Below are 27706 nucleotides of genomic sequence, written 5' to 3'. Positions count from 1 at the left end.
TTTTTAATATTGTGTAACATTGTATAATTTCTTGTGTACTGCTTAGTCGTTTGCGATTTGCAAGGGCTTGTGAATATATACATATTACTTTAAAAAAAAATATGTACATTATTATACTCGAAGAAAGTAAAAGGAGAAAGAATAAAAAGAAAACCAAATCATTACAAAAGGAGCCCACAAAAACATTCCCATGGGTTATCGTACCAAAATTTCTAACCAATTAAGTAAAAATCGGGATACACGCAAAATGATGGGTTCCGTTAAATCTTAACTAGATTCATCCATGGTGTTTTTTTACCACGCACTAGCTACTTACCCTAGTTGTAATTTTTTTATTTTTTTTAACGTTATTAATTGCATGATATCCGCGGAATGCAGAGGCGGTGTGATGGTGGCGACGAATGATGGTGGTGGTGGCAGCGTCAAATTGTGTAGGTGATTTATGTACAAGTTTTCGATTTAAAGTGATTATTAAAGATATTTTATTTATAATATAAGAGATTGATGGTATAATTTAATATTAAGAGTTGATGATAATTTAATTAAAGGTGATTTGGTCAATAATCCACATGTTCCATTTTTCTTAACTTTCAACAATAATATATAATAGTATAGAATTATAGATAAACACGTCGAGTTTTTGATATCATGATTTGGGTTGTAGAGTTAAGACGATACCCCATTGAGTATTTGTGATGTACACAAACTCTATATCGAACTAATTAATATATATATTAAAAACAAAGGTACAGAAATGCGTGTAAAGAATAGTAACGAGCCATTTTATTTTTTTGGGCCCGTTTTCATTTTCTTAATGGGCCACTTCATTTTCTTTTGGACCCATCTTATATTCTTAATTACTATTTATGTTTTGATCTTTTAAATTGCTTCTAATGTGTTTACAAAAGATCACTTATTTTAATTGCATATTATTATTTTTAAGTTTGTAACATTTTTAAGATTATCTCATATTATTACAAGTGAACTATTACATATTATATATACACATAACAGTATGGTGTATGTTTGGAATATATACACATAACCATCTCCGAAAAATTTATTTGCAATACTTATTAGTTTCAATGTTATTTCGGTTGATGTTTTATTATTATGAATTATTTTTGTTTCACTTTCTATTTTCAATGATTTAGGAAATTAGCTTTAATTATGTATTAATTTGTTTTTTTATTTTAAATATTCTACTTTCATACTTATTATCTTTTAGAAACTATATAATATATTAGTCTTTTTTTAAAAATTATACTGTCGATTTTGTCTATCTTATAATTACTTACTCATTAAAAAATAAATATCAACTCAGTTTTTGAGCTATATAATATTTCTAAAAGCATGTAATAATTTTAACATAGTACAGAACACAATAAATATAATGTCTCCCGGGGCAATGCCTGAGTAACGTATCTCGTTATAATAAAATTGTGATGCTGGTTTATGTACGGGTAAAAATGTTTAAATTTAGATATAAATATAAATTATTTTTGATACTATCGATATACGTACAGTTATTTCAAATACACGTGAAATTTAAATTACGAGTGCATTACTAAAATTTACAACTAGAATATAACTTATGATATATAAAGAACCCAGTAATAAAGAGGTTATAAGTTTAATTCCACGTAAAATAAATTAAATTAATAGAGTTTTTCTATATTGGGCTTGGGATTTGTTTTATTGCCATAGGTCCATAAGTGGTTTCTTTTTATTAGTGTGGACTTTGGAGATAATCAAACGGGCTAATGGTCCGTTAAAACAGTGACATATGAAGAAGTTAACTTTATATAATTAAGATAATTAAAAGAGATATGTCTTTGATTATGTGACAATTATTTTTATTTGTTACCTATAACTTTAGCTTAAGTGTCAATTTTTATTTTTTAGTATTTTTTTATTAATTTATTTTACAGTTAACTATATTTCAACTAATTCTATTTAATCCTAATCATTCATAAATCAAAAACAAATAAACATATATTTTTTTTCTTCATGATATTAATATTTATTTCACCTTTTTTTTTAATTATTTGTTGTTAATACTATAAAAAGCATATTATTATTTAATCAAACTTTTAAGTTTAATTGATTAAAATTATGTTTTTTTCGGATTAAAAATACGATTTTATAAGAGTAGTTAACCTTTAACTTTCATTGACAAAAAATATGTTATGTTTAGGATTAAAAATACAGTTTTATAGAGAGCAGTTATATGTGTTCTTATTTTTGTAACTCTTTATATTTAATATGTATTTATAGTTAATTAATTTAATCTGTTTATATTTAATATGGATAAGTCATGTCTCATTATTTTTTCTTTATACTATAAAAGTATATTATTATTTAATCAAACTTTAACGTTCATTGATAAAAGTTATGTTTTGTTTAGGATAAAAATACAATTTTATAAGGAGCAGTTATATGTGTTCTAATTTTTGTAACTCCTAGATTTAATATGTACCTATAGTTAATTAATTTAATCTCTTTATATTTAATGTGGATAAGCCATGACTAATGTGGCTTAAGTCTTTGAGTGTCAATTAAGTTTTTTGTTTATTTGGTTTCTTATATTTTTTAGTATTTTGTGATATTATTTAAAGGAAATACTTAGTCAAATCAATTATTTAAGTATTTTATAATGAATCAGAACTTTCAAATTTTAAACTTAATCGCGTACTTATTTAAGTTATTATGTAAACTAAAACTAACATATCGATTATATCAATTTATTTTAGTTTTGAATTACTTATGATATAGTTAAATTTTTTTAATATTCTAAATTTTAAAAGATCTTATTTTACTTTTTACTTATTAAATAAAAATCCAATCTTATACTTAAATTCAATAAACTATTCATTATTTTTAAATTAACCCTATTAGTTTTTGCTTTATACATTGAAACTAAATTTATGTTGATCATTTATTTATAAGTATTTTTTATATATACTTTATTCTTTGATTTAATTTGTTGTTACATACATGATTGAATGATTTAAACATTATTAAGAAAACAAGTCCATTGATTAGTTTTATAATAAAACGAATTGCATTGTTGGTCCATGTGTTATTACACCATTTGTAACTTTGATACATACATGTGAAAAGTGGCGAAACGTATCTCTGTGATATCACACATGTTGCAATTTTGGTCTAATAGTAATGTGCCGTTAGAATTCAGCCGTTAATGCCCCCATGTGCGTCTCACGTGCAAGGTAGTTGAGTCATTTACACCCTCCCACCTATATATATATATACCAGAAACCACCCCAAATTCACTTCAATCGGGATTTTCTCCCAAAACATTTATCAAATCCACAAATTTGTTAAACAAATCCACAAAACCACAACAAAATCATCAACTATTACTAGAGGAAAATTTGTAATGGCTTTAACAAATCAACAAAGGCATCAACCTCCTAAGTTTTTCTTTATTTGAATAACTCCGGCCGGCACCACCTCTACCGCCGGAGCAGTATCCGATTCTACCTTAACCAGACCACCTCCACGCTGCTACATGACCACCAGACCACCTTATCTTTCTCCTTTCTTTTCTATATCATATATATTTATATACATATACAAATCAAAAGTGATATCAAATCCACAGTCATAGTGATTCCTAATCTTTTTTTATTTATTTAATCATTACTTCAATCTAAACCCACCTTAGAGAGGATTTCGTTTTACCCGAGAGATGTGGCAAATGGTTAATGATCGGTGGTGGTGATTTCCTGGAGTTGTGACAGTCACAAAAAAGAAAGAGGGAGACGAGACGGATACCCCTTTATCTGACGGAGGACTGATGCCTACATCAAATATGGTAGATACCTGTAACATCCTGAAATTTTAAGGCAAATAAAAATAAACCTTAATTGTAATTTTAACATTAAAATAATTTCCTAGTATTTTATTTTTGAATACGAGATTAATTTACTTGGAACTTTAGTGGATAGAGGGTATTTTACCCACTTAAAATTTTAAGGAGGCATGGCATAAAGAGAAACATGCCAACCATATCCTAGTTGTGACTCATTCTTCCATTCACTTCTTTTTCTTCTCCAACCCACTCCTCATTTCTATTCTAACTAACTTCAAGTCAATTAATCAAAACTTCAAGCAAATAATAATCCAAGCATCTAAGTGAAGGAATCAATTGGGAGAAACTATGAATATATTTGTGGGTTGGTTGAAACACACAATAGAGAAGAAAAAGAAATTGATGATTTTTCATCTTAGTAATTGTCTTTCAAGGTAAGGATTATTTTGATCTAGTTTTGATTTCAATAGAAATTTAGGGTTTTTGAATTGGGAAATTTGGGGGTTTTTTACCAAAAGTGAGTTTATGTATGATTTTTCCCAAATTCTAGCATGTTATGATTTTGTTATTGGTTTGCATGAAATTTGGTTTAAAATACGGATGATGATAACAAAACCCAAATTATAAAATGGGGAATTTAGAATGATAAATTGTAATGACCATGATTAAAAGATGAAAATGCTAGTTGAACCAACTCAATAATATTTGGGGAATTTGGAATGGGTTAAGAATGAGAGTGAATTGATAGTGTTTGGCTATGGCTAGTTTGCCTTGAATGTGATGAATGACCATATGGTAGTGACTATGAAAAGATGGAACTTTGGTTTTTAGATAAAAATGGTATAGACATATTGATGTGGTAATGAAATGGCATTAACATGTATAGTCTTAGAATTTTGATATGACCATATTTGGTTGAATTTAGAAAAATGTGATTTTGGTATTAATCAACCAAATATCCATGTGAGTTATGTAAGCGTTGGGTTGGGCATTGAGATGCTAGTAAAGATAGTAATGTTTGGCTTGTTATCCTTGTGTTTGAGGTAATTGAGCTTGATGACCTTATATGTGTAAATTGTGAATTATTGCTAGGTGGAAAGCAATATGATTGTTAGATGGTCATCATGGTATTGGTTGTCGCGAAGGAGGTGAGTACTCTTGCATACGACTATATGTACGTTGGGTCGATTACCATATGATGGTGAATTCCGTGTGTGGTAATTGATTCGACATTAAGGCCTAATTTAAGGTCGGGACCTAAGAATCCCATAGTTGAATTGAGATGAGGCCTAAGAACCTCTTGTTGAATTAAGATGAGGCCTAAGAACCTCTTGTTGAATTAAGATAAGGCCTAAGAACCTCTTGAGATTATTGTTTAGCGTATATGGATCCATGTATGTGTTGTTAGCGGAAAGGTGAGTATATTGGTTGTAATCATCCATGTATTTGTTTTTAGCGCACGTGAGACGCACATGGGGGCATTAACAGCTGAATTCTAACGACATGTTACTATTGGACCAAAACTGCAACAAATGTGATATCACAGAGATACGTTTCGCCACTTTTCTCATGTTTGTATCAAAGTTAAAAATGGTGTGATAACACAGGAACCAAAAATTCAAAGGTGAGTATGCAAGTGATGGTATGACGATGCCATTGGCTACATGTGATAGTCCTTTATGTGTTTATGCTCTCCTTCATGTGTATAAGCGTATGCAAGATTATTCACTAAGCTTTGCTTACATTTTGGTTGTTTACCCTTTTTATAGGTTGTCACGGATGTGGAAACAAAGTAAGAGCTATAGAGATTGAAGTTAAATTGTAAAGCTTGAAGCATCTCTTATTTGCGGTAAAATGACATTGATGATAGGACCCTTAGTGACCCCCCCTCCCTTTGCACTAATGGTTCTTGGTACACTTGAAGTGGTTTTGGTAAATTTTGTAATGTAAATTTTTGCAAATAGTAGCTTAGCGTCATGGTCTTTTGCAATTTAAAGGATTTGATGATTTTGGATGGTTGGCAACTTAGGTAAATGACCCGTCTAGTTTTGTTAACTTGTTTTGTATCAACAGATTGTATAAAAACTTTTGGAAATGCTGTGTTTGGTGATTTATGTAAAAATTAAGTTGCTAATCAGTTGTCAGGAGCTCGGTTTTGAGAAAAAGGGTCGAAAGTTGTTCAAAGTTTCAAAAGTAGGAAACTGATGGGGGATCTCTTTTGCAATCTGGACGGCTCTTGAGGACGGCCTTTACAGAAACAAGAGTCATCCTTTTCTGTAACTTTTCACAAATTTTTACTGAGGCTTCGTTTGAACTTTCCGTGACCTGAAACTAATGCAATGGACTTATATTAACATATTAAGAAGGTTTCATGTATCAATTTTCAGATTCGAAAAACGGTCATATTTTTCTAAGTATAATTTTAAAAATTATGTTTTCATCACTTATGTTTTATCTTCGGGTTGAGTCATTTCAATTGGTATCAGAGTCGTGGTTTAAGAAATTTAGGTATTTTAGGATACCTGAACTTAAACCATAGACGAGACTTGGCCTTATGTGTATGGTTTGGTTTCTAGTGACATATGAAAGTATTTAGCGAATTTCACTTGAGACGTATTATAATATGTAATCATAATAATGACTGCAGAATTATTATCATTGTATATTATAATAGCTCAAGTTAAACTCGTTAAATATGGAAGTATGTTAGTATGAAGCCGTAGGTTGGAGACCTTACTTGGCAATGTGAATTGTTTTATATCTTTGCTTGTTGTTATGTAGGTATGAATGAATACAAGTCGTGCATGCTCATTGGTTTATTGAATGGTAAGAATTGAAAATTTGAAAATAGTTTATGAGTTTGATATGTCGTTTGATGATAGTAAAGAAGAAGGTATGATAAATGTATAGGGATTGTGAATGAATGTTATTGTGCTATAAGTATTGGTGTAAAATCATTTGGGTAGTGAAACCCATGGCATCGTTAGTTTTGGTGTAATACCATTGGGTAATGAGAGCCGTGGCATTATTAGTATTGGTATAAAACAACTTGGGTTGTGAGACTCGTGGCGTCACCATTGTGTAGAAAGACTATGCGAGGTATGACAATGTGAATCAATTGTGCAGTGATATGATTTAATTGGTTGATTAATGTTATGAATGCACATAATATGTGTTAATGTAATGTTGTAGAGTTGGAGACCCCTAGTCTAATTGTGTTGTGTAGATGATATGTTGAAAAACCATATGAAGTATGCCAATGAAAAGTAATTGTGTGGTAATATGTTTAAATTGGTATTTGAATGTGATTGATGCATGTCATGTGTTAATATAAAGTCGTAGATATTGAGAGTTTTAGCATAACTATTATTGTTTAAGTGCTATGTTAAAAGACCATACGGAGTATGGCGAATGTGTTTTTGATTGACATGCTTTTCTTGAGTGAGTATATGACTACTTGATGCCTAATGATAGAAATTAAGATGAAATTGGCATAGTGAGAACACGAGGATATTATGGTTACAAGGAACTTGTAAATGATACGTATGGTAGTTGTAAAAGTTAAAACCTAATCTGAAATCTTTTGAGCCAAATTGTTTTCTTTTACTTCGGAAGCGTGTGATATAATATTTGAGGATAGATCGGCTAAGTGTGAAGGGCGCCAAATGGCGACCTAGTTGAATATCCTATTGTGATAATACAATTGTCTTCGTCGGAAGAAATGAAGCGGTCGGTTGGTACTTTCATTTGTGCATTTTGATAGTCATGGTATGGCAGTCAAGTTCCTTATGTTTGAATCATCGACGCCAAATGGAACCACGGTCTATGAAGAATATCCTTGTTGTTTAGGATTTCCTCAATGTCTTTTCCGAAGAGTTTTTACTCATTGTGGTCGTTCCCGAGAGGAATAATTATCATTTTCGATGAAATCAAAGATGACATTATGTGTGTGTGTTTATCTATTCGTGAGCTAAAATGAAGTAACAGTCGAAAACGAGTACTCGTTGTCAAGATTTATGTTTTACTCGATCCAGTTGGAAGCCATTTCTTATTATTCTAAGATAAGCTTTCGTTTCTTTTATCATCAACTTAAGGCGCGCAATGAAGATGTTCTTAATAATGTTATTTAAAGTCGTTATGGGCACTTTGATTTCCTTGTTATGCTCTTCAATTATATTAAAGATTTTCCACTATCACGAATTTTATAAACCGAAATTCTCACACGTTATGTAATAAGTCCGTTTTTGTTTCATCAACAACGTTATGTTTATTCTAAAAGTAAATCCGGTTACAAAGTTCTTTTACGGGAAGTCTTGGAGAAAAGAATAAGAATTCGAATCTCAACAATTACGAGAAAGTGAAGTCAAGCAAGATGCTCATACTACTCGAAGACTTGGAGGATGTGACCGTTCAGTGTAACGTTTCAACTGACGGTCTTGGTTGTGCTTTCATGCAAAGGGGAAAAGTTGGACGATACAATGATGCGTTATAAGAAGTCAAGAAGAATGGTTTCATTCATGATTTAGAGTTCATCAGAGTTGTTTTTACTTCAAAGTTTTTGGCGCTTTTACCTTTATAGTGTCAAGTTTATCACTAGTTTTCGATCATGAGTCTCAAGTACTTTCCTCTTCTTATCGAACAACAAAATCTCAACAACTGTCAAAGAGTTTATTGAATCTTGAAAGATTTACATCCGTGTAATTTTGTATCGCTCCGATGAGGTTCAAGAGAAGATTTTGCAATGAGAACCTAAACAAACGAGAAGTCAGATCACACGAAATTTTTCCTAAAAAATATTGCGATATTACTAGACGTCATGATAGAACTTAGAATGCTCTCCTAATGAATCAAAGCGAATTGCTCCATGAAACCCTTAAAAATCTGAATACTTGTTTTGCCCGATAAGACAAAGATGTGTCAAGACTTAAAAAGATATTATTTATGACCCGATATCATATCTTAAACACTTTAGCACATCAATCATTACGGCACTAAAGCCTTACACATATAACACCTTAAACACATATAGTCTTTAAATCATTTATAGGCTTAACGGACACGTAATGTTGACTTAACAACTCAAGTCAACCGTTAAATAAAAAGTTTGGGGTGTTACACTAGTAAAGATAGTAATGTATGACTTGTTATCTTTGTGTATGAGGTAATTAAGCTTGATGACCTAATATGTGTAAATTGTGAATTATTGCTAGGTGGAAAGCAATATGATTGTTCAATGGTCACCATGGATTTGGTTGTTGCGAAGGAGGTGAGTACTCTTGCATATGATTATATGTACGTTGGGTCGATTACCACATGATGGTGAATTCCGTGTGTGGTAATCAATTCGGCGTTAGGGCCTAATTTGAGATCAGGACATAAGAATCCCATAGTTGAATTGAGATGAGGCCTAAAAACCTCTTGTTGAATTGAGATGAGGCCTAAGAACCTCTTGTTGAATTGAGATAAGGCCTAAGAACCTTTTGAGATTATTGTTTAGCGTATATGGATCCATGTATGTGTTGTTAGCGGAAAGGTGAGTATATTGGTTATAATCATCCATGTATTTGTTGTTAGCGCACGTGAGACGCACATGGGGGCATTAACAGCTGAATTCTAACGACATGTTACTATTGGACCAAAACTGCAACAAATGTGATATCACAGGGATACGTTTCGCCACTTTTCTCATGTTTGTATCAAAGTTGAAAATGGTGTGATAACACAGGAACCAAAAATGCAATCCGTTGCATTTTTGGTCCCTGTGTTATCACACTTTTCGCATGTAGGTTTGGTCCAAACTTTTCAGTTTTTGCATTTTTGGTGTCAAAAGTGTGCATCTTTTGCAAGAATGGTCCAGCTTAACGACTCCGTCAGTTATCAACCGTTAAGTTGATCATATGTACGTCATGTGAGGGGCAATATCGTCTTTTTATAGAAATATGGACCAAAATTGCCACTAATTTCTAAAATTTATTTTTCTTTATTTGTTATTTATCTTTTGTACTCTTTCTTCTATATTATCAACCACATATTCATCTCAATCGGCTCTACCAATTCAATAAATCTATATCTCAAAAAAAAATTAGCATCACAATATGTATATTTGTAAAAGAAACATCCATCTTTTTTATTCTGTATATATATCTATCTATCTCTCTCTCTCTCTCTCTCTCTCTAAATATATATATATACAGTAACGTAGATTTAATCCCTAAGAGCACCAAACCCTACCTCTTCTCTAATCATAACCCAGTAACACACGAACACACACATTAATGACTCCTGCAACCAACAACACCTTAACATAAACCCCTAAATTTGGAGCCTTACATATAACCCCCCCGCGGGGGTCGTGGTCGCTCTTCATTTTATTTCTGTAGTCTACGGTTTCACTTTCCTATTGTTACCCTATTTTCTTTTTTTGTAGCTTTATATTTTGATGGTAAGAAATTGGTTGCCTTGATGAAGTATTGAATTTGATCGACAACTTGTAAGCAATCATCAATTTAAAGTTTATTATTATCATCCGATCAAAAAGAAATCATCCAATCTGGTGGTGTCTTTTCGGAAGAGTCCCACCCATATATTATCTCTTCGGCGGTGACGACGACTTTCTCTACGAATAGATTGTTGTTTGTGACCATTAGTTTGTATATGAAATTAAAAAATGAGATGAAAAGGATAAAAAGTTTATTATTAGGGTGGAAGAATTTTGTATTCTTGTTGTATCACTGTATGTGTGTATAGTATTTTGCATTTAATAAAATAATAAAATGAACTTGAAAATGTTTAGATCTGACTGAAAGACTAGTCTTATACGGAGTATATACATTTCTAAATGGATATAGAGGTAGCTTTTATGTATTACATTACCAAATATATAGAGAAAAGATACATAAAGTTGATTTCGTGTGTTTGATTTTTTTTTAAGATACAGATTTATTGAAATGGGAGAACCGAGATGAATATGGGAGATGAATATATGGATGATATTATATAAGAAAGAGAGAAACATATAAGTATGAAATAAAGAAAAATAAATCTTAGAAATTAGTTGCAAAATTGGTCCATATCTAGTATAAAACGATGATATTATCTCTCACATGAGTTGCACATGATCAACTTAACGATTGATAATTGACGGAATCGTTAAGTTGACTATTCTTGCGAAAAATGCACACTTTTAGCACCAAAAATGCAACAAATGAAAAGTTTGGACCAAACGTGCGAAAAATGTGATAACACAGGGACAAAAAAAAGCAATTAGTTCTAATCAATAAGTTTACATTTGAATATACTAGATTGATATCCGCGCAATGCAGCGGCGATAACGACGACGGTGATGATGTGGTTATTAACGTAAAAGTAATTTTATTGCGGTCGGAGATGTGATGAATTGTTGCGTGAGATATGAAAGGAGGGCGGTGGGGGACGAATATTGAGTTAGGGTTTTTGCAATGTGTTTCTGCTTGAGGGAAAAATAGATGTTTAATTTTTCTAAATGACATTTTAGTCAGAGTCTATAAAATAGAAATAAGGATGTATTAAGATGGTGGGTAAATGTGTCATTTCACGTTTTTAAAATTATGGAGGGGGGTTTGTTTTATAAAAAGAGTATAGATTGTTGTTACAATATTTTAGTTTTATAATTTTAATTCGAAATATGCATTATTTATATTTAACTGATATTTACACCAAAAAGTATTTACCATGCAAAGCATGTGTTTAATCTAGTATAATATATATGAAAAATCTATAACTATGACAATATAGAATTGAAAAGTATAAAGGTTGATCCGAACTCTGACACTATTATTTATAAGTACCTACTGGATCTCAACAAATATATGATGAAGATAAGATGTTTGTCGTGAAGCTCCGCAAAAAGAAGTATGGGATGGGCTTAGTAGTTATACTCCAACTATATCCATCATATGTATTGTTGTTGTTCTCACATAAGAAGGATTTTTGATGTGCATCTTGTAAAATTCTGAGGGTAAAAGTAATAGTTTAATGTTAAAAATCTACAATGCAAATGATTATCCCTTTTGTTGGAGTGTGATCATTTTATTATAAATCGCATGTCCGGGAATAATTTAAGCCTACGGGGTCACACGAAATGACACGGTGACTCGATAATATTAATTGATATATTAAAGTAATATATTAATTAGTTTGATCACGAAATAATTAATTAAACATAATTAAAGGGTTAATTATATTTAATTAGTTAAAAAGGAGGATTAAAATGTGAAAATTGGAAAATGGATTTGGGCCCTAAAACTAAAGGGGTCGGCCATGACAAAGGCCTTGTAAGCCTTTGTCTAACTTGTTTTCCAAGATTGTTTAACCTAATTAACCCCTATATATAGAGGACTTAATTCTAGGTTTTGGTTGTTAGACATACTTTTTCACATAAGCAAATTCTCTCCTTTTTCTTCCTTGCTTTGAAGTGGCCGAAATTCCTTCTTCTAAGAGGGGTTTCGACTTTGAAGTTGAAGGTTCAAGCAAAAGGTTTGTTTGGTTTGTGATCGAGTACTAACATACGTTGTTTGGGGTGTCTAGTGTGCGATCGTAGAGGGGTTTTGCTTTAAACCCAAAACATTAATAATAATCTTGTTATTATTATTTTTATTGGAGCTTGCATAAGGTACACGACTCAATTCTAGTCTTTGTTAATTAATTTGATTGCATATATGTTTCGATTTCTTCCGTTGCGCTTACTCGTGATTATGTATGTTTATGTGCTCATATTTTAACAGTGGTATCACGAGCCACATATGTGATCTATTAATTACAAAGATCAAAACTTGAAGGGGGGTTTAAGGGTTGGTTGATTTTAATTAATTGTTAAATAATTAAAAGGTTGTTTTTCTTATTTTTTAATTAATTAAATCGGATCTTGATTAAATAAAAATTAGGGTTTTTTGTTTAATTAAAGTTTTAACCTTGTTCAATGGAGATTGAAACCCTCAAACAAGTTTTGAATTGTGAATTGACATGATTTATGTGATGAATTGCATGATTATGTGTATCTTAATTATTTAAAGTGGTTAAATAATAGTAAAATCACAAGAAATTCATGCAAAATTAATTGTGATTTTACTGGATATATAGAGATATATTTTTTCAAAGCATGATGATCCAATAATTAGGGTTAATTATTAGATAATTATGTGACAATGTGAATTTTTCGTGTAAATTTTTTGGTTTGTGACAGTTTACTAAAAAATTCATATCTTTTAATCGGTAATGAGTTAGAAGCCCAAATTCGGACTGTAGATTGTCGACACATAGGGCTACAACTTTGTAGTTCTGGTCGAAAGTTGAATCGGACCAGAAACAGGCTTAAACTGGTCGTGAAGCTACTGGAAATTTCCAGTCAGCATGTTCTATGTGTTTATGTGCTAAATTGTTAGTTATTTTGTTTAAAGGCTTACGCAATCAAGGTAACTTGATGCATGTGGTCCTCTTTTTCGGAAGAGGGAGCCGGGTTTAAACATATGCATGAACCATAGTGACCATGTTTAGGTGGCCTATCTTAACTTGTTACTTGATTAAGTAGTTCAGAAATTAGTAAGTTTATTAATTTTTGTATTGTTTATAAGTTGTTATAAAGGTGATCCAAAAATTGGTTTTTGAAATAAACTTGACTAAGAACTATCGAAATAGAGATTTCATTAATAAAATTGGAGTCTTACAACCTTGAGATACACCAGCTCACCCATTTGAACAAACTCTAAGAGAGGTATAAGTCGGAGTGCGCTAGCCTTCTAAAAGGGCGGGATTTTAATTGTGTCCATCGCAAACCTTTGCCCTTGCGCTTCTTTGTGCGTTCAAATGGAGCTACCGAGCTCTCTTGTGTTGTAAGACTATACAAATGATTTTATTAAATATTATGTTTCGAAGATTATGCATGAGTCTTCAAACATAAACTTTTGATTCACATCAAATGCATTACCCATTTAAAGTTAAGTTAATGCCACCCACTTTGCTAAGAACACTTGCCAGTGCTTTTTGCTCTACGCGAGACATAGGTGAATTGTATCTCTTCAAGGTGGATTACCACTCGTTGTGAGACAGCGGTGGACTATCTACATGTTCTTAATTGAGCGACTTAAAACGAGTTAAGAGGTGAGACCTTAACCCGTGGCATAAGATGGGAAAAAACATGTTTACAAAACACTTAATACCCCATTACAGTGTTGTTGTAAGTCCCATAATTCTAGGAGTTGCATGAATGCAATTATCGATTCTCGATTACCTTTTGAATACCGTCATTTCTAGCAGATCAACTGATGAAATGATTGTATGTCAAGTTGGATCCTAGCCTTAGTGAAAGTAATTTGTTAGATGAATTTAACAAGGGTAAATTACATTTCTTAAGGATTAATTATCAAAAATACCGATAATTGAACTTTTGTCTGTTTTGAAGATGGCAACAACAAATCCTTCTCAAAACATACACCAATCGGTTTTCAGGTCGATGCTAGAAAGGAAAAGACTTTCTGGAGCCAAACTTCAATGACTGGGTTCAAGTCATTGATGAGCAGACACCGTTGTTCCGGGAGCGAATGCTTCAACTTGAAAGTTAGCTGCATACAATGCTCGGTATGATAGACACAATGAGGTTGCTTGTTTAATGTTGGAAAGCATGAATGCCGATCTTCAAAAGCAATTTGAGCATTCATTTCCATGTGATATGCTCACTGAACTCAAGTCTTTGTACTAAAAGCAAGCCGGAGTGGAGTTGTTCGACCTAGTTGATCAACTTCATGACTTGCGACACGAGCATGGAACATCGGTTAGTCCTCAAGTACTCTAGTTGAAGAGGTACTAATGGGCAATTGGAAAGGTTAAACTATGCTTATCATCTGCATATTACTATTGGCATAAACCTAAAAAGCGGATTTTTTAGGAGTTCTTGCACAATTGTAATATGCATAGCATTAGTAAAACCACAGCTAAACTTCATGTCATGTTAATTGAGTATGAGAAAGAGCTTCCAAGGAAATCTGCTACATCCCGAGTTCTTATGATCAAGGGGGGAAAGGTTCGGAAAGCAAAACAACCGTAAGCTAAGGGCAAGATTTTTGGTAAGAGAAAACAAGTTGTGTTTGTCTCAAAACCTTAAAAGACACTTTTGGCAAAAGGAGCATACGGCTAAAGTATCCAACTGAGTTGAATGTGAAGAAGAAGCAAGCTGGTTCGGCAAGTGCTTCAAGTATCTTCAAAATTGAATTATATGCGTTGTTATACAAATAATAATTCAATAGCAAAGAGTCAAGTTTAACTTGGACTTTAATTATCTTTGACATAGTCATCATGTTTAATTTTGTCAAGAAAGGCATTTAAAGACTTCAAAGGGACGGTGTCTTACAATCAAATGATGAATCATTTGATAAATGCATGGATTTGACATTATCATTAGCAAGAAACGCATTGGAAATCTTCATTATGAAGAGATTTTGCAAATCAAATGATGAATCATTTGATAAATTGCGTGTTTTTGGGATTGTCGTTTGCAAGAAACACATTGGAAATCTTCATAATGAAGGGATCTTGAAATCAAATGATGAATCATTTGATAAATGTGTTGTCGTTAGCAAGAAATGCATACTTCAAATTGAAGGGATCTTAAAATCAAATGATGAATCATTTGACAAGAGATCGTTAAATCAAATGATGAATCATTTGACAAATGCATGCCTTGTGGTTTCGGCAAGATGACAAGAATACCTTTTCCGCATAAAACCGGAGAGGGCTAAGGAATTACTTGGACTAATACATTCAGATATATGTAGCCCATTTAGGCATGTATCAAGGAAAGGCTAGCTACTTCATCATTTTTATGAATGATTTCAGTCATTATGGTTATGTTTAATTGCTTAAACATAAACATGAAGTCTTTGAAATATTCAATGAATTTAAAAGTGAAGTAGAGAGTCAACTCAATAGAACCATCAAGATTCTTCATTCGGATTGAGATGAAGAATACTTAAGCCAAAAGTTTAAGGATCATTTAAAAGCTTGTGGATTTATCCAAGAGCTTACTCCTATATAAGGGTATATGTGAATGGAAAAATCAAACCTTGTTGAACATGGTAAGATAAACGATGAACCTTAAGACTCTCCCATTTCATTTTGGGATTATGCTCTAGAGATTGTTGCATGCATTCTTAATATGGTTCCAACCAAGAAGGTTGACAAGACACCGCATGAATTGTGGCATGGAAAGTGTTCCTAAGTTGTCTTACTTAAAGGTCGGGGGATGTGAGGCACTCGTGAAACGAGACACGCCTGACAAACTTGAATCCAGAACTGTCAAGTGCATCTTTGTAGGACACCCAAAGGAAACGATGGGTTACTACTTCTACTTTCCTACCGGAAACATTGTCAAAGATTTTTTGATTTCCTTGAAAGGAGACTCATATCTCAAGAGGACAGTGGGAGGATTGTTGAACTTGATGAAACTCAAGAAGATGAGTCAACTTCTGTAAGTACTGGCAAATCTTCAACTTGGGGGGGAAATGTTCAAAGAGATGAATCTCTAGGTGAACTACAAGTTGAAGATAAAGCGATTCCAGTTCGTAGGTCCTCAAGGACAATACGTGCTCGTGAAAGGTTAAATCTTATTATTGAGTCTGAAGAACACGTAGTAGGAGATTTGAATGAACCTCCTAATTTCAATGCTGCATTATCAGATCCGGAATCTGACAAATGGCTTGAAGCTGCGAATGTGGAAATGAAATCCATGAAAGAAAATCAAGTCTGGAGCTTGGTTGACCTTCCACCAAATGGTAGAACCGTTGGGTGCAAGTGGATCTTCAAGAAGAAGACCGACATGGATGGAAATATACACGCCTATAAAGCTCGTTTTGTGGCGAAAGGTTATACTTAACTCTTTGGAGTTGATTATGAGGAAACCTTTCTCCGGTTGCGGACATTAGAGCTATTAGGTTCATCTTAGCCATAGCGGCGTCTATGACTTTGAAATATGGCAAATGGATGTCAAAACCACTTTCTTAAATGGTTTTCTAAACGAGGAAGTCTATATGGTACAACCAGAAGGTTTTGTCGATCCTAAATATCCCAACAAAGTATGCAAACTTCAAAGGTCCATTTATGGACTAAAGCAAGCATCAAGGAGTTGGAATAAAAGGTTTGATGAAGAGATCAAAAAGTTTGATTTTGTTCAGAATCCTGATGAGCCATGTGTATATCGCAAAGCTAGTGGGAGTAATGTTACTTTCCTTGTCTTGTATGTCAATGATAATAGGAAATCACATTCCAATGTTGAAAGACGTTAAATCTTATCTTGGAAAGTGTTTCGCTGTGAAAGACTTGGGTGAAACAGCATTCATACTTGGAATCAAAATCTATAGAGATAGAAGTAAACGGTTGATCGGATTAAGTCAAAGTGCGTATATAGATAAGATCTTGAAGAGATTCAAGATGGAAAATTCTAAGCGCGGGAATTTGCCTATGCAAGAAGGACTTAATTTATCTAGCAAGAACGGTGTTTCTACACCTGAAAAGGTGGAGCGTGTGCAAAGAGTTCCTTATGCTTCGGCTGTGGGATCTATCATGTACACGGAAAGATGCGCTAGACCTGAAGTTGTGTTCGCTCAAATATTATTAGCCGATATCAGCAAAATCCCGGAGTGGATCAGTGAACTGTTGTGAAAAGTATTCTTAAGTAGATGCGGGCTACTAAAGAATTATTCTTGGTGTATGGTTGAAATCCTGATCAAAATTCAAATGGTAATAGAATTTGTGATGTTGGATTTCATGACTGATGAAGATGAATCAAGAATATCAGTCGGGATACGTCTTCATTTTAAATGAAGACATGGTGGAATGCTATGAGCTAATAGCAAACCACAGTTGCTATGTACATAATAGAATCTGAGTATATTGCCGTCTCAGAGAAGACGACATGAAGGTTGTCTGGATTAGAAAATTTATTTTTGGATTTTAATCTGATAATCCTCAAATAACACACCTATGGAACTGTACTATGATAATTCGGGAGCAATTATCATTGCCAATGAACCTAGAAAGGTGTCAGACATTACCTGATAAGATATCACTACGTTCGTGAGCAAAGCGAATTGCGTGAAATCAAATTACTAAAAGTTCACACAGATTATAACTCAGCGGATCCTTGTATAAAGGTATTGTCAAAAGGAAATGTTAATAAGTATGCCGTGGGCATAGGTTATTGCTAAGTTATATCATGTAAATCTGTGATTGGTATTTGGATAATGGGATGTTAAACAATTGTTATTTTCATAAATGAATTTTTATATGCGGTATAAGTGGTTTCATTTTTATAATAATTGTGTCATATATTTGCATGTTTAAATCCATGAATATTAGTTGAATATTCTAAACGTCTATTGTCGATTAATTATATGGGAATATAATTAAAGTAAGACAATTGTAAGAGATTGGTGAAAATATTTAAGGGAATATTTTGAAGATGGTGGATCGTACCAAACTCACATGATATTCAAAAGGTGAATATTGGACTTACCCCACAGAACGAATTATCATTTTATGGATCGGCGTCATTAAATGAAATTCGTGAAATGGTTACTTTATTTATCCTTTGACTTGAGATACAAGTGAGTTATGCATGTGTAGATTGCATTTCTTGATATAGTTCCTAACTATCCTGAACAAGGCAGTAATAAAGGGCTATTTTCAGAAATGTTAAGAAACGACATGACCAGACACTTGTAGTCAATACAGGATTTGTTCCTTCAATTTGCAACTGAAGTTTGGCGCCCTCATTAATTAATTGAAGATGTTTGTGTGGCCACACCCAAATGAACTCAAGAAGTTGTCTTGACTAATTTGGTAATCTTAATTAATTGTAGAAATGAGAAACATAATCGTTAAATTATGAAATGACATTGATCCATATTCATAATTAACAAGGGTATCTGAACAAAGGGATATTAAAGACTAATTCATTTCAACTTGGCAATTTAAGAATCTATTCTTAAATATTTCCGGGAGCATTGGAGTGTTGCTAAACGCCAACCAATGTTATTGCCTTTATAATAACATGCTCAAGTGGGAGCTGTTGGAGTGTGATCATTTTATTATAAATCGCATGTCCGGGAATAATTTAAGCCTACGGGGTCACACGAAATGACACGGTAACTCGATAATATTAATTGATATATTAAAGTAATATATTAATTAGTTTGATCACGAAATAATTAATTAAACATAATTAAAGGGTTAATTATATTTAATTAGTTAAAAAGGAGGATTAAAATGTGAAAATTGGAAAATGGATTTGGGCCCTAAAACTAAAGGGGCCGACCATGACAAAGGCCTTGTAAGCCTTTGTCTAACTTGTTTTCCAAGATTGTTTAACCTAATTAATCCCTATATATAGAGGACTTAATTCTAGGTTTTGGTTGTTAGACATACTTTTTCACATAAGCAAATTCTCTCCTTTTTCTTCCTTGCTTTGAAGTGGCCGGAATTTCTTCTTCTAAGAGGGGTTTCGACTTTAAAGTTGAAGGTTCAAGCAAAAGGTTTGTTTGGTTTGTGATCGAGTACTAGCATACGTTGTTCGGGGTGTCTAGTGTGCGATCGTAGAGGGGTTTTACTTTAAACCCTAAGCATTAATAATAATCTTGTTATTATTATTTTTATTGGAGCTTGCATAAGGTACACGACTCAATTCTAGTCTTTGTTAATTAATTTGATTGCATATAGGTTTCGATTTCTTCCGTTGCGCTTACTCGTGATTATGTATGTTTATGTGCTCATATTCTAACACCTTTAACTATAATATAACTATAACTATGTTTTCTGTATTGGAAGATATTGTCATACGGGAAGACTTTAATAAACTAGTAAGTAATTGCTCAGTGCCGCCTTCCGCGGGTTTTGAGCCCCAATACCTCGACGGTGTATGGGGAAGTTAAGATGTAGGCATACCTTACCTCTACCTAAGTAGAGAGGCTGCTTCCAGTTTCTACCTAAATGGTAGAAAAGTCCCTCCAACCTTTGCATGGGATGAGGATCGAACCCATAACCTCTGTCTCCAGAAGCAAGGATGTTTACCACTGATCCAACCATGCTGCTTTACTTTATCTTTTTCCATATACTCGTATGACTTTAGTTTCTTAAAATGATACATGTGATCAATTGAAGGAATGATAGATTCCCCTGATTAATCTTTGCAATCAATAGATGTTGAGAAGATGGAGAATATGACAAGGCAAATAAGAATGATTTTGTGAAAGATAAATAAAGTATATAAGTCTTGAAGTTTTTACTATAAAATATGACAAGGCAAATAATTAAGAATGATTTTGTGAAAGATAAAAAAAACATACAAGTCTTTAAGCTTTTACTATAAAATATCTTTAAAAAAAAAGCCATTGCCTTAGCTTCTGTAAAGTGACTAATGTAAGCTCAAAGGTTATAAGTTCAAAAACTTAACCAAATGCTAAATTAGCTTACAAGCTACACAAAGGAAAAAAACTGCTTACTGTCTTTTTTTTCAGATTTCGAGCCCAATACCTCAACGGTATATGGGTAAAGTTAAAATGTAAGCGAATCTTACCCTTATTAAGGTAGAGAGAGTGTTTCCAATTTTCACTTAAATGGTGGAAAAAGTTCCAATTTATACATGAGATGAGGATTGACTATTAAATCTTACGAGAGTAAGTACCGGCGCGTTGCGGCAGTAAGATGATGGGGTGAGGTCATAAAGTGTGATAGCCAAATGCCTTAACCGTACGGGTTCCATCCTCGGATTTAAAAATTCGTCGAAAGTATATCAAATGACATCTCTAATGAAAGAGCATGCAATTTTAAAAACAACCATATAATTTTTATAATTTATCGATGTACAGTTTGTGAGATAAAATGAAGAAATAAATGATTTGTGGAACAGAGAAAAAAAGATGATTGGTTAAGATTTAAGAAGAGAGAAATAATATTTGATAATATAAAATTGATAAAAGAAGCATTTTAAAAAATTAAATATTGAAACTTAACGACAGGAAATTTTTTATAACATAGTATAGATAAGCTACTCTTAAACTACGCCAAATAAGCTAAAAGCGATACAAAATTAGGCCAAACACCCCTAACCTAAATTATACATATAAAACCAAAAAACGTGTCACCGGAAAACCTTTTCTCTTTCCGTCCCCCAATCCGACGCAAAATTCCATCCTCTTCTTCCTTACAATCTGTTTTCAATCTCATCTCATCTTTTCAATAAATAATTACATGGCCGACTCTTACTGGAAATACGCCGCCGCTGATGGCAGACAGCAGCCGCCGCCGCAACAGCAACAGCAACAACTTCACTCCCTCATGGGGAAACGTCCCCGTTCCGACTACGGTAACACACTCATTTTCCCCACATGGTTATTTTTTATTTATAATATAAATCTTGAATGTGGAAATTATATGTTGAAATATCCTTATAAAAAAATTAGGGTTTTGTTTTTTTTCTTCTTGGGATTATTAAAATTAAAAAACTTTTGATCTTTTTGATTTTTGTTTCGGTATATGACCATAGATGTACATTGTCACAAAACCCAACTTTATTTATTGATGTTTTTCCTGAAAATTTGATAAAGTTTGTAACTTGAAGCGATTTTAGTTGACATGATCTCGATCGAGATATCGGATATGTATGTAGTGCTTAGCGTAGTATGGTAATTGGGTCGAGAAAGATTATATATTTTGTTTAAGAATGTGTTTGTTAATTACCCGCGTAAGAAGTTAGGTCCCGAGGCGTAAAGTTAGCTGCTTGGTTCCACCTATGGCTTCTTAGAACAATAGTTAAGTCGGAAACTTGTTACTTTACAGTAGTCATAAATTGCGATATGGTTGCTTCTCTGCAATCAAGATTACACATTGAACTAATCTACGTAAGTTGTTAGTAGAGGACTAGAAGATATCATTATTGTACTATTGCAGTAGTAGCGATATATCTTAGTTTATTTTGTAATTATATAGAACGATATACCACTATTAATTGGCTTGGTAAATGTCATGATAGTCAACAAGATAGTGTGGCTTAATCTCTTCCTTTCTGTCTCTCTCTCTTTAATTATCTATGGCCGTAGTTGGGTACTCAATAGTTATCTGAACTAATTGTGGTTATTGATTACGCCATTGATGACTTGTTATGCTTCTAAGAATAGACCAGGCTTTGCAATTTGTCATACTGTTACAACTAGATCAGGGTTGATTAATACATACAAGCTCGTAATTTATATGCATGTAAAATGCTTTATAGATGGAAGCTTTTTATGGTTATCCACAGTGCGGTCCCTTACAAGATGACAATCAGTCTCTATATATTTGGTCTTGTAAAAATACCTGATACTCAACTCGTTGTATATCAGATTGGTCATAAAATTAATGTATTATCTCATTAGTCTTTTATGGAACCTTCAAACATTGTAGAGGTCGGTTGTCATCTTCTTAGCAATTGTATTAGTGGTATGCAGCCAGAGCTTAAATCAATATGGTTTATTCATATTCATCTAACTGCTACAGACGACCTGAATAAACCATATTTGCAGCAAGTCCGACCTGCAAAACATTTACAATCAAACTGACTAATACTGAATAATGTGAATTAAAAATATTAGTATTTACCTGTCACTATTTAATTCTATCATAAAACACACGGGTCTTTCCACGGGATACCCCAGGATGAATGATACATCAGAAATTAGTTTGGTTTTCCTTCGCGAAAATCCCTTTATATTAATGCCTATCTGCCACAGTGTATAAGTATAGAAAACCTTTTTACTTACTGTTGTAATCCCCAAGACAATCATTTTTACAGAGAAATAGGTAACGTAGGAATAAGACGTAGTACTATTTATCACGTGTAATCCCTCAAATACAAGTATATTTTCTGTTTTCATTCAAGAAGTAAAATTAATTTCTCTGATCTAAATTACAAGATGGGTATTTGGTTTCGTTACTTGCTCTGATTTGATTCACTCCATAGATCTTTCTGGTGGCCGCGACTTGGCTAGCTATTATGCTCGCGAGGATGATAGAGGAACTCATCTAGTGGTTAAAGATTCTGATACCATTGGAGCATCTTATGACCGTTATTTACGTGGCACGGTATGTCTATATACCAACTTTGTCATGGTTAATGTTATATGTGTACTTTCTGACAGGCCTTTTTTTTTTCTATAAAATATGACAGCAACTTTCGCCATATGCTGGCGTTGAGTCTGCTAGACCCATGGGACTTGGCACTCGTCTTCATGAAGATCCCCGCTTGATCGGTATGGGCCTGGGAAGTGCTGATCATATTGCAGCAGCAACCTCAAAAGGTCGGGATGCAGGGCTGTTGGGTGGGAGGCCTGATGTTGCTTTGCCTGCTGATGCCAGCAATACCCTGTTTGTGGAGGGGTTGCCTTCAAATTGTTCACGGAGAGAGGTGGCCCGTATCCTTTTTCTATCTGTTATTGTTTATAAACCTATGATATGTATAGATGTGTTGCCATGCTGGCATTTATGTTTTCGTACTGGTTTGGTTCCTTCACCTGAGTTTGGCAGATATATTTCGGCCTTTTGTTGGCTACAAAGAAGTTCGACTTGTGACCAAGGAATCCAGACATGTAAGTCTAAGTTTATCTATTGCATATATGTAGTCAACTTTGATTATACCATTATTGCTAGTCTAGAATTTATTTGTTGCATGTATACATTTTTTTTTCTTTGGAAAAACTTGTGGAGTGAACTGATATATTAGTCCTTTGCTTTTTAAAGCAAAAAAGTACACACCTACAACCACTTAACATCTGCACCATTTGTCTGAAGTACGACTTGAACCCACATCTGTTAATGGGTCACCCCAATACAGCTAGGCCCAATGCCCTTTGGTTCTATTTGTTCTATGCGTAATCATCAGGATTATATTTGACAGGCTCACAGAACTTTTTGATTGGAGCCTAGTGCATGATGCAACTATGCAAGGGCGTTTTATGCATTTAAAAATAATCAACTATATCTGCTGTTTTCCATTGATAGTAAGCTAAGATGTAGTGTTTTGGGTTGTACAGTCCAGTAAGGATCCGTTGGTGCTTTGTTTTGTTGATTTTGAGAGTCCAGCTGAGGCAGCTACTGCTAAAGATGCATTACAAGGTACGTCTCTATCTTTCATATCCGCAATTATAAATTTTTGTCGTTTGTACTTGTTAGTTGTTCTTTATGTTTGGAAAGTGAATCTTATTCCAAAACTTGCTAAAGGTACTTCATCTTCTGTAATTGAACCTTACCTAACTCCACCTGTCCCTGCCATCTCCTAGTGAAAAGGGGCAATAAAAAATCTCATTGTTTTTCTTCAAGGCGACATTTCATTTCTAACCTAAAATGGTGGCTTGGTGGTTATATTTAGAGTTACTGTAATTGTCTAATTAACTGTCAAGTCAACCGTATATAAAGAACAATATGCCTCTTTATCGAGTGAAACGTGTCATTACGAGTTTGTTTTAACGAATTACCTGTTCGGAGTTGAAACTAAGGAACTTTTATACGAATATGATAAGATTGCTCAAGGCATATCTATATTTTTATTCGAGTACTCCCAAGCCTGGGAAATGGTCCCCAACTAAGAGGAAGTATCATATTAAGGATGATGTGATTAGCATATTAGAGATGTTTGTTTTGTAGGGTATTGGGTTAATCGGGGTTTTCAGTTTTTGGAATCAGTTAAACTACCAACTGAAACCTAAAAGTACTTGAATGGCCAGGCTCGTGTTATATTAATTTCAAATTTGTGAATCCATTGACAATCTTCATTGCTTCCCAAGTTCCCAGCCCCAAATTACTATGAAACAGATCTATTTTATTCTTTATCCTTTATCCTTGTTCTAACTTTTAGTACGAAAAATAAATCAGCTCTACTATGAAGTTCCACAAAACTACTGACTTTAAACCTTGACAATGCCAATTTGATCGTTAAATAAGTTGTCATTTTACTATGCTTCGAGTAGGCAACCCTGACAATTTCTATGGTGCTCGTATAAATCATTTTCTTTCTCTTGGTGATTTATTCTTTGAGTATACAACTTCGACAAGATGCTTTGTTTTCGTTGATGATTGAAAAGGTGTTGAATTATGGATTAAAAATTGGCGGAGACTGCATGCTTAGGATTTATTCTAGGTAGTGAGGTTCAGCTAGGTACCAAAAATAGATTACCAAACCCAATTCCGAACAACTAAACCAAATAAGTCGGTTTCTTTAGAACCCTGTCCTGGTAACCTGAGCCTGCTGAGCCAAAACTTGTTTCGATTATGTTGTCGAATGGTTTGACTCAATTGCTGAACGCCACCATATTCTATCATAATCATTCATGCTTCTCTTTTTCCTTTCGTTCCTCCAAACCCCAGTATGTCCTATGTAAGTTTCAAGGGGCGAATCTTCCATTCAAGGAATGGTGTCCAATCTAATATGTTGCCTTTAGCTGGCGGAACGATGTGTGCTGTGTTGTCAAAATATCAAGTTAATTATATCATATTTTGTTCCAGTTTACAGACTACAATCCATATAACGTATCAAATGTTCATAAACACTACTTTGAAAGCATACACTCGACACGAATTTAAAGCGTAATGCTTTTTTACTAACTGAAATAAATTTAATTATCGAAACCGCTAATGTTGCTCGAATAGCATGCTTGATTTTTGGTCAAACTTTAAAGAATACGGAAAAAATGTCGATCATATTCCATTTGGAACTCTGGAATCTGTTGCGTTACGAGTCATCATTCTTTTGTCATCTCTAAAATCTATTCTTGCGTAAATCAGCAAAGTCAGAGAGCTTCGGGTTTCCGTTTGCATATATGACTTAGACGCTAATCTTCAAGATTAGGCAGTGCGATTAGTTGTGTAGTGTAAAATAGTCAAACTCGCTTTTGCAGGTTATAAGTTTGACGAGCACGACCGCGACTCGGTTAGCTTAAGAATGCAGTTTGCTCGCTATCCTGGTGCAAGGACAGGTGGCGGAGCAAGGTCAAGTGGTGGGTCTCGTGGAAGGCGTTGAATATGCGGATTTACAGGTGATAAAAGCTATATACACTCATGCGCCAATCTATGCTAGTAATAAACATCGAGTACAATAAAAACTATCCAAACTAAATTATGGCAAACCGCTTTTATGTAGGGTCTATGCGTGTCAGATAAGTATATGATACGGGTGGGTTACAACGTCGCGCGCTACCAGTTTTCTTAGGACCAAACGAATCGGGTGGGTTGCGATTTTTCGAGCGATGGTCGTGCACGTTCGAAGCTTTTGTTATATCCTCACAAATTTCGTTTTGTGCCAGAGAGCAACGTTTATCTATGTTTTTTTAGTGAAGCTTTGTGCATTATAAATTAGGTTATTCAGTTGTGAGTTTTACCCATTTTAATATTTGTAGTGTATTACTTTCTGGAGTTTGACTTATATTTAATCGCTTTTCTGGTTATATCGTGAGTGTTAAACTTTGATGCTAGGGTGTGCTACTACATACTGTATGTTACTAGTTTATTGATATGTGAGGTGACAACAGCGCTAATACCGTTATAAGGTAGATATGTGCACCTTACAGACTTATTTGCAAACTGGGGTAGCTCCAATTAATAATGCAATAAGACACTTTTAGAATATTCCCAGTAACATTTGTGTTGGATTTAGATCATACAAGGAAGAGTATATCCTTACTATGTAATCTGGTAGTAAACTGCTGTACCCAGGGCACGGAGTGATAAAATCTGCTGGTTCGGCAAGAGAGAGGCTTTTATTTTGTACTTGTCAGTCTGGGTTGAGCTGACCCAAAGCCAGTCCTTTTAGTTTGTTTATTCATTGAAAATGTTTCCTTTAATCTGGCCACTTGAATGTTTAACCACATCCAAACCCATGGATAGAGAAATAGGTTGTTGATCATCAACCAGTAACCAGTTAGTAACATATCTACCAATTAAATGAAAACAGTATTATATTAATAAAGGAGTAGATCACTTATTCGACCAAATACATTGAAAACTAATTAACATAAATTAATTTCTTTTAGTTATTTCTCCTTTCTAACTTTCTTACATAATTATCACCATCATAGGCTTCCACACAAAGCCGGCGAAGTTGGTTGCTTTTACCCCACCAACCTATGGGCCATTCTTGTCGAAGACTTTGAAAAATGATTGATCACCATGCTTTGTGTATGCACAATTCTAGTAGTTAAATTATTGGCAATTAATTTATTTTAGTTTACTAGACTCGAAATGGAAATTTGTTACAAAGCTTACCAAATCTGAAACCATAAACAAAGTATTTACCTGGATTGATTAACTTTAATGCAACTCCAAGTCAACATTCAAAAGAAACATACAAGAGTGATATTGGTTCGGCTCACCTGCCAGCCTATAAAAGCTAGCAGAGGAGCCACACCAATACCACGCTTGTTTATTTCTTTGTTTCCTGCGTATTTGCCAATCAGAAATATGATTTAGAGAAGTGGTCCTTCCTCTCTTATATAGTTGGATTCTTTTAGGTGTGGTTGATGAAAGTCAAGATCATAAAAGTACACTTGAATAAGTTCATGGGTAAGTGTACAAAAGCTCCTTCATGTGTATATAATATGTTTGGTTGGCAATACATAATCCATGAGCACATAGGTTACATATTATAATGGATATCGCTAGATACGTTAGTATATATAATTTTCATATATATGGAAGTTTAATGTTATATTCGTAGAATAAGATTCTAAGTGGAGCAGCCACATATAGCAAGTCTTAGGAGCCTTTGTCTTGATGTGTGGAAATGGTCATATGTTTTCTTGAATTTCCACTTTTTAAACTAAAATA

At 33.6% G+C, this 27706-nt stretch overlaps 1 protein-coding gene across 2 annotated transcripts; it reads left to right on the top strand.

The window, feature by feature from the left end:
• Positions 1 to 20930: 20930 nt before the first annotated feature.
• On the top strand, positions 20931 to 27194 carry LOC122607560 (RNA-binding protein 1-like). Of its 2 annotated transcripts, XM_043780568.1 has the most exons (7): positions 20931 to 21221; positions 22854 to 22975; positions 23061 to 23304; positions 23417 to 23478; positions 23923 to 24004; positions 25783 to 25920; positions 26025 to 26328. In XM_043780568.1, exons 1-6 carry the CDS (start codon positions 21107 to 21109, stop codon positions 25902 to 25904), a joined length of 747 nt encoding a protein of 248 aa, XP_043636503.1. In that variant the 5' UTR covers positions 20931 to 21106; the 3' UTR covers positions 25905 to 25920; positions 26025 to 26328. The 2 variants fall into 2 exon arrangements, with proteins under 2 accessions (XP_043636503.1, XP_043636510.1); XM_043780575.1 differs by lacking the exons at positions 25783 to 25920; positions 26025 to 26328 and adding an exon at positions 26959 to 27194.
• The last annotated feature ends 512 nt before the right edge of the window (positions 27195 to 27706 follow it).

This window comes from Erigeron canadensis, chromosome 1 (assembly GCF_010389155.1).
Source record: "Erigeron canadensis isolate Cc75 chromosome 1, C_canadensis_v1, whole genome shotgun sequence".
Taxonomy (NCBI): domain Eukaryota; kingdom Viridiplantae; phylum Streptophyta; class Magnoliopsida; order Asterales; family Asteraceae; genus Erigeron; species Erigeron canadensis.
The sequence above is the reverse complement of the archived record's forward strand: the minus strand, read 5'-3'. Positions and strand labels throughout refer to the sequence as shown.